The following is a 7,500-nucleotide window of genomic DNA, read 5'->3' as shown; positions in this document are numbered from 1 at the left end:
GGAGCGGCCGTTGCTGGGCGCGGACGAGATCGTCGAGGTCATCGAGTGCGCCGCCTTCCTACAGGTCCAGGCGCTCGCCAGGCACCTCGCCAACATCCTCGACTCGGACAACTGCGTGCTGATGTACCACACGGCGGCCGTCTACGGGCTGCTGGAGCTCTTCAAAAGCGCCGCGCTGTTCATCCGCGACATCCACGCCGACCTGCGGGACGAGCTGCGGCGCCTGCCCCAGGAGATGGCGGGCTACGTGGAGTCGCTCCTCCCCAACTCGTACGCGATGGTGGGCACACACTCGCCCTCCGCCCAGCTTCTGCGCGACCCGTGCCGCACCGTGTGCTACCTGGACGAGGAGGACGACGACTGGCGGGTGCTGACCAGCCTGCCGCCGGACGCCAGCACCACCTCGGCCAGCGTGGCCGTCCTCGACAACAAGCTGTACGTGGTCGGCGGGGTGGCGGACGTCAGCAAGAACGTGGTGGACTCGGGGTTCTGCTACGACCCGGAGGCGGACGCCTGGAGCGTGTTCCCGAGCCCCGCGCAGCTCCGCTACAACGCCTCCATGCTGGCCCACCAGGGGGCGCTCTATATCCTGGGCGGGGAGTTCCAGCGGAAGCCCATGGCCTCGGTGGAGGTGTTCCGGCCCGCCAAGCACACCTGGTCACCTGCGGCTAGCCTGCCGCGGAAAGCCACCAACGCGCCGTGCGCCAAAGCCATGGACCGGATGTTCATCGGCCTCTGGAGGCCAAAGGACGCCACCGAGATCTACGAGTACGTGGCCGAGCACGACCGGTGGGACTTGGTCACCACCCTCGTTCGACCGCAGAGCTACGGTCACTACATGGTGTCCCACAGGGACAATCTGTACGTCATGAGGAACGGCCCGGACGACGACTTCCTGCGCTGCATGATGGACTGCTACAACCTGACGACGGGAGAGTGGACGGCCATCCCGGGGCAGTACGAGGCGCTGTTCACGGCCGCGGTGCGAGGAGACTCCGTGTTCACGCTAAACCGTCAGGTGACGGAGGAGTACGCCATCAGGGATCTCCGCTGGAAGAGCAGGAAGACCAGGAAGGGCTTCCCCCGCATCGGCACCATGTGGACCTTCCTGCTGCGGCTGCCCAGGAGGAAGAGGGAGCCCCTGGAGAAGAGCGTCCCCACCAGCCGCCAGGAGCTGGGCCGGCACGCCGTCTGGGCCCCCGACGCCCACTCCTCCTGCCTGGACTAGCCTCTGTGCTGTCACAAACACATTAGAATGTCGCTTCTGTTGATGTAATAATGAACTCCTCCTGCCTGGACTAGCCTCTGTGCTGTCACAAACACATTAGAATGTCGCTTCTGTTGATGTAATAATGAACTCCTCCTGCCTGGACTAGCGTCTGTGCTGTCACAAACACATTAGAATGTCGCTTCTGTTGATGTAATAATGAACTCCTCCTGCCTGGATTAAAGAGACCCTATGCAACTTTCTGCAGGAGAGACGATCGCTCCTTGTTTACATCTGGAAGTCTGAGACAAAGAACCACGCTTGCAATTTATATATTTAAATATAGCCTGTACATGTATAAATATACACGCTAAAGCTGGCGGGGAAGCTCTGCAGAGAAAATGCAAGCATAAAACGAGCGAAAACGAAAAACGAAACCGAAACCAGAGATGAAATCGCCAATCCTGCATAGTTCCTCTTTAACGTCTGTTCTGTCACAAAGTTTTGGTCAAGTAGGTGCATGCACATCCCACCCTACTGGGGCCATGTGCAGGACGCATCAAATGTAACAGTGATAGTAGATGTCCACACACTGGAGACTCCAAACCGACAAGGTTTATTTAAAAACACCCAACGTTTCAACCCACCAGGGTCTTCTTCAGGCATCTGTCACAAACACATTAGAATGACGCTTCTGTTGATGTAATAATAAACTCAATTAATTTGTTTTTGAAAGGGGGGTTCGAATCAGAGATTTGTGACGAGATGAGCTGCAATGTTTTAAAAACCCTGCAACCGCGACTAGACATGGTGAATGCTTTGTGACGGCTTGCAACAGCTGGCAACAACATGCAACATTTAATTCACACAGCTGCAACGGTTTCGTCTCGCCGCGGATCTTTGGTGTAAATTGGGTCTAAACGATGGTCAGTATGAATTCTAGATCTGGACAGTGGAGTTCTAGAATGACCCTTGTTAATGGGCATGGACTTAACTAAAGGTCACTTGTTCTAAATGCTGAGAGAATGAGATGAATGAACAAGACGGAGTAGATTGTAGAAGTAGAAAGAACAAAGAATGCAAAGAAAAACACGACAAGCAAGTAGCACAACTTACAATGAAACGATAAGAGTGCTACTCTTAAATATCCACCATTAACGGACGATGGAAAGCCAATCCATCGTCTGTTAAGTACACAGTCATTGGCTGCCAAGTTATGTAAAATCATTACAAATCTAAGTCTCTTGAGTTCCATCGATGTTCTTTGTAGATTTGTTGACTCATATGGCTTCTGTCCTCGGGGATATATTAATGGAAGACAAATATGCAGAGGAATCCTTTCTGTTTTCATATCAAACAAACCATTTATAGGGCTGGTGTTCCACAGAGATTCCAATTCCGAGATTCCGTTTCCAAAGGGGGGTGATCTTTGCCAGGGAATGTCGGGTCGAGTGGGGCCAGGGGAGAGGAAGAGGTGAGTCAGAGAGAGAGAGAGAGAGAGAGGGAGAGAAAAGAGAGAGAAAGAGAGAGAGTGGAAGAACAGCTCTCATATGAGTGACGTAATGAAAGCAGGTTAAATTAAAGCTGTCAAACTAGATGAGAAAGATTAGCCACCAAATTCCCAGCATCTGCAATCAGGCAAAGTGATTGGTTACAAAACTTGAACTTGACCTCAGAGTTGTGCAAGGGATCTCTTGCCCAGTGCTGAATTCTGCGTTCTCGAGCAGACAACCAGCCTGTCCGCTCGCCAAAAAGTATTCTCCTCCCTCAGTTCTTTCATCCTTCGCCAGACAGTACATCTTCTTTTCTTTTGTCTGTCCACCTCTTAGTAACACAATGGCTCATATGAAATACTTATGGGGAAGCCGTTGACTGAAATGAATAGAACAGCACAGGAGACAGATTAGGGACCTTTGATTTCCCAGAGAGGGGGAGAAATTAAATTAAATGAAAAACATGTGTCATGCAAAATGTTGTCTACATATGTATTTTGTCTGGCCAACATCCCCACAGTCTCAAATGAGTCTGCATCTTTACCACTAACTGATACGCATGCTTACTGACAGGCATTTGAATAGCAAGTAGTAAGTGATTAAAATCTTAAATGACGGGCATATGATTAACACCTACAGCTATGAGGTCCAGCTCACACAACATGGAGTTCACTGGACTCTTTTTTAAAGTATCTTTTTTGGCCGTTTTGCCTGTTTTTGATTGGACGGTGAGAGACGGACAGGAAATGGGAGAGAGATGGGGTGGGATCGGGAGCCCGGGTCACACTTGTACCAAAGTCCTCTTAAGTACCAAAGTCCTCTTAAGTACAAAAGTCCTTTCAAGCACGTCTCTCCACTCAGCAGCCATATTGCAGCGCACTTTGGGCACTTATCAGGCATGTATTGCAGGCACATGTGGGCCGTGTCCAAAAGTCAAGGGCGCACGCTGGATAGTACCTCTCCAGTAGCGTCTCAGTTAGCTTGCTCCTCAGTATGTGTCCCTACATTTGGACAGCACAAACTAGTTGGCGTCACCTGACTCGGGGAGGGGGGTGTGTTGCTTGACCATTTGCATGACGTGTGGAGCTTGACCTGCGCTGCGCAATGGTTTATGGGATATCTGAGGCCAAAAAGATGCATCGATGCACGCTTGGAAATCACGCCAAACGGAGTACCCATCTAGTGAGAGCGCTTGACATTCGGACAGTCTATTCTGGCGTAACTTCCGGAAAATGCACGCTGCCCAGCGTGTGTACTTGTGATTCAGACACAGCCGTGTAAGGCTTCATGATGCCAACCTCGCTCCTGCTGCAAGACCAACACATGAGTGGATTCACATGTCAACATGTCACATGACAGAAGGGGTGGAATGTGTGTAGACGACTGCCATGTTTGCGTTACGAACTAACCCCATACATTTCTACGGGAGATTCTGTGAGTGCTGTCTCTCCTCATTAGAAAGTCTCTGCTTGAACTCTGTGGGCACTAAGACCCATATATGGTATGGGTGCTGCAACCAGTTGTGCCACAGCACCCCCCCCAGCTGGCCTCTTTGTTTCATAATTCAGAAGATGAGTCATTCAAAATTGCGTGCTGTGGGGATGGAGCATAACCTGATCGAAAAACATAGGGGAATCCATGGGGTAAAGAATGGAAGGCTACAATGATTACACTGTGAAGAAATATCAGTGATCAATGATTGAGCAATGATGAGTTTGATTCCAGTTTACTTGAACCTTTGTTCAAACAACTGAATAAATTTCTTTGAAAAATAAGTCAGCGCACAGTTTTGAATTTGTTTCCAAACATGTATTTACAGATTTACAAATGCAAATTGTATACCATTCATATAAACAAGATGATTTAATTCAAACAACTGTGATATACATCTGATTAGTGCAAACATGTAGCTGGTGCAAAACTGCCTATTCAGCTAGTACCCAGACAAGGGGGCAGATTTGGATCTGACATGACATGGAGCTACCAGAACCCTCTCAGATCCGGACCGGCGGTTCTGGGTAAGGCCTGTTGGGTCAGTTCTACCAGTGAGGGGAGGCACCATAGAACGAACCATTAACAACGATAAAAATAACAATAACAACAATAAACAGGAAGTCTAAATAGTAATATAGAAGCTACATCCTGCATTAGGCCTACTGCTCATGAAAGGGATAATGTAATCGTTTCTTCCTTGGCTGTTTTCAGACCTTTCCTGAAAATTGCATCAAAATCCATCCATAACTTTTTAAGGTGTTATCTTGTGAACAAACAAATAAACAAACAAACAGACAAACAAACCCACATGAAAACACAACCTCCTTGGCGGAGGTAATAACAACTCCTATGTGCTTATGTATGTACACAGAGTGGTGGCTTTCCAAGGCCACAGTGTTCAGTCTCTACTGTTCCAGCCAGAGATAGGAAGAAGGCTTTGGCAGTGCACACCGGTGCACACAGAATTATCCATATCTGTTAAGGACAACACCCAGTTCATCCAGTGCTGCGCTGTGCCATTGGTCAGCTCTGGCCAGCCGTGTCTCACGTCGCTGGCCACAGGCCAGCATCGAGCCGCGTGATTGGTCCGGCTGGCGTCAGGCTACGCGTGTCATCAGCTCCTCCAGGGCGCGCTCCCGGTGGTTCTCATGCACCAGCAGCACCTCCTTAATGGCGTTCTGCTGGAACCCCATCTCATTGAACTGGCTCAGGAGGAGGAGGAACTCCTTAGCCTGAGGAGGAGGAGGAGGAGAGGAGGAGAGGAGGAGAGGAGGGGAGGGGAGGAGTGGGGGAGGAGGGGATGAGAGGAAAGAGGAAGGGATGAAGGGAGGGAAGAGAGGAGGAAGAGAGGGACGAGAGGGGGAAGAGAGGAGGGGAGGGGAGGAGTGGGGGAGGAGGGGATGAGAGGAAAGAGGAAGGGATGAAGGGAGGGAAGAGAGGAGGAAGAGAGGGACGAGAGGGGGAAGAGAGGAGGGGAGGGGAGGAGTGGGGGAGGAGAGGAAAGAGGAAGGGATGAAGGGAGGGAAGAGAGGAGGAAGAGAGGGACGAGAGGGGGAAGAGAGGAGGGGAGGGGAGGAGTGGGGGAGGAGAGGAAAGAGGAAGGGATGAAGGGAGGGAAGAGAGGAGGAAGAGAGGGACGAGAGGGGGAAGAGAGGAGGGGAGGGGAGGAGGAGGAGAGGAGAGGAGAGAAAGAGAGGAGGGGAGGGGAGGAGTGGGGGAGGAGGGGATGAGAGGAAAGAGGAAGGGATGAAGGGAGGGAGGAGAGGAGGAAGAGAGGGACGAGAGGGGGAAGAGAGGAGGGGAGGGGAGGAGTGGGGGAGGAGAGGAAAGAGGAAGGGATGAAGGGAGGGAAGAGAGGAGGAAGAGAGGGACGAGAGGGGGAAGAGAGGAGGGGAGGGGAGGAGTGGGGGAGGAGGGGATGAGAGGAAAGAGGAAGGGATGAAGGGAGGGAAGAGAGGAGGAAAAGAGGGATGAGAGAAGGTGAGAAGAGAAGAGAAACACTCTCTGTCAGCATGCTGCGGAGCCTGCTAATCTCTTTACAGTTTACATCTCATACTGAAATACACAAGCCCCTTTGTCTGAAAACATAAACATTAGTAAACGCTGACAAATGTGTTCTTCATATTGCATATTGTGTCATTGTTATGGACTGTACACATTAGTCATTCTAGACTCATTGACCATCGAGTCTGTGTGACGTTGATCCCTTCTACATTCTACCTTGTCCTATGTAGGTGCTAGAAAATAGTGAATGTTTAATTGAGTGTTGATCAGGAAGTAATTAGCTTTCCCACCGCAGTAGACTTAACTAACACACACACACACACACACACACACACACACACACACACACACACACACACACACACACACACACACACACACACACACACACAACACACACTTAGTATTTCGTGGTAATGACTTAGCGTTGCATAAGCGAGGTGAACTGGCCTGCTCTTACCTTGGTCTCACAGTTCTGGAACATCTCCAGGGCCTCCTCCACCTGGGCCTCGTCATAGCCCAGGTCACACAGGCGGTCGCAGGCCACCAGGTAATTCAGGATCTACGGAGGCAGGTACAACAACAGAGGGGAGACCAGGTGAGATGGGGGGTACAGGAGGCGGAGGGGGGCACACAGGTGGGGCGCAGCATGGCACAGGGCAGAGCCATAGAAAGAGAGAGTTGCGACACTCTTTGATGTTGCCGCCACACAATCAAAAGTTCCAAAAAACCTCAGCTGAATGGCTGAATCGCAGGAGGGTGGGATGTACAGTACTTCTGGGTGCTGGACCATGGAGGTTTTGGAGGTAGTAATGGGGGACAGGTAGGGGAAGACTGCACAGGTGAGACAGGACACAGGTGTACCATGTAAAAAAGGAAGAAACGACACACACACCGTGTTCCTAGATGCAGTGGACATTCTTAACTCTCCGACGGTTCTTTGACAATGTGCGCCATGTGGTGCTGGAACCACATGAAAGTGTGTGAGTGTGTGAGGGGAGAGATTGGGACTCAGCCAGTGAGTTCCTAGATGCAGCGTCTTCTTTGGCTAATGTTTGGACTGTGACAGATGTGTGTCAGATCAGATCAGCCAGGTGGGATTGAGTGCACAGACAAAACAAGTGACAGCTTGCTGCAGGTGAACTCAGGTGAGAGAGCCAGGTGGCTCCAGCGGGAGTGCCCACAGGTGGGTGTGCTGCTGCAGGTGTAAACAGGTGACAGCTGTGCCACAGGTGACTCATACGGCGGAATGATTGATGAGATCAGTGGCGATCAGATTGGTAAATGCAACGCAGAAGTTGG

The 7,500-nt window shown here is 50.9% G+C and overlaps 2 protein-coding genes across 2 annotated transcripts in view; one reads left to right on the top strand and one right to left on the bottom strand.

Annotated features, from left to right (window-relative positions):
• The window catches only part of kbtbd13a (kelch repeat and BTB domain containing 13a), a 5,286-nt gene extending 844 nt beyond the window's left edge, over positions 1-4,442 (top strand). The window contains exons 1-2 of the mRNA XM_062525266.1: positions 1-1,303; positions 1,692-4,442. The exon at positions 1-1,303 is cut by the window's left edge and continues 844 nt beyond it. Of these exons, the coding sequence (XP_062381250.1) occupies positions 1-1,228 (1,228 nt within the window). The 3' untranslated portion in view covers positions 1,229-1,303; positions 1,692-4,442. The remainder of the gene's footprint in view (positions 1,304-1,691) is intronic.
• Positions 4,443-4,592: 150 nt separating this feature from the next.
• ubap1lb (ubiquitin associated protein 1-like b) overlaps positions 4,593-7,500 on the bottom strand; it is a 12,259-nt gene continuing 9,351 nt past the window's right edge. The window contains exons 4-5 of the mRNA XM_062525427.1: positions 6,659-6,760; positions 4,593-5,426 (exon numbers count right to left, since the gene is read on the bottom strand). Of these exons, the coding sequence (XP_062381411.1) occupies positions 5,292-5,426; positions 6,659-6,760 (237 nt within the window). The 3' untranslated portion in view covers positions 4,593-5,291. The remainder of the gene's footprint in view (positions 5,427-6,658; positions 6,761-7,500) is intronic.

This window comes from Sardina pilchardus, chromosome 21 (genome assembly GCF_963854185.1).
Source record: "Sardina pilchardus chromosome 21, fSarPil1.1, whole genome shotgun sequence".
NCBI classification, from domain to species: Eukaryota; Metazoa; Chordata; class Actinopteri; order Clupeiformes; family Clupeidae; genus Sardina; species Sardina pilchardus.
The sequence above is the reverse complement of the archived record's forward strand: the minus strand, read 5'-3'. Positions and strand labels throughout refer to the sequence as shown.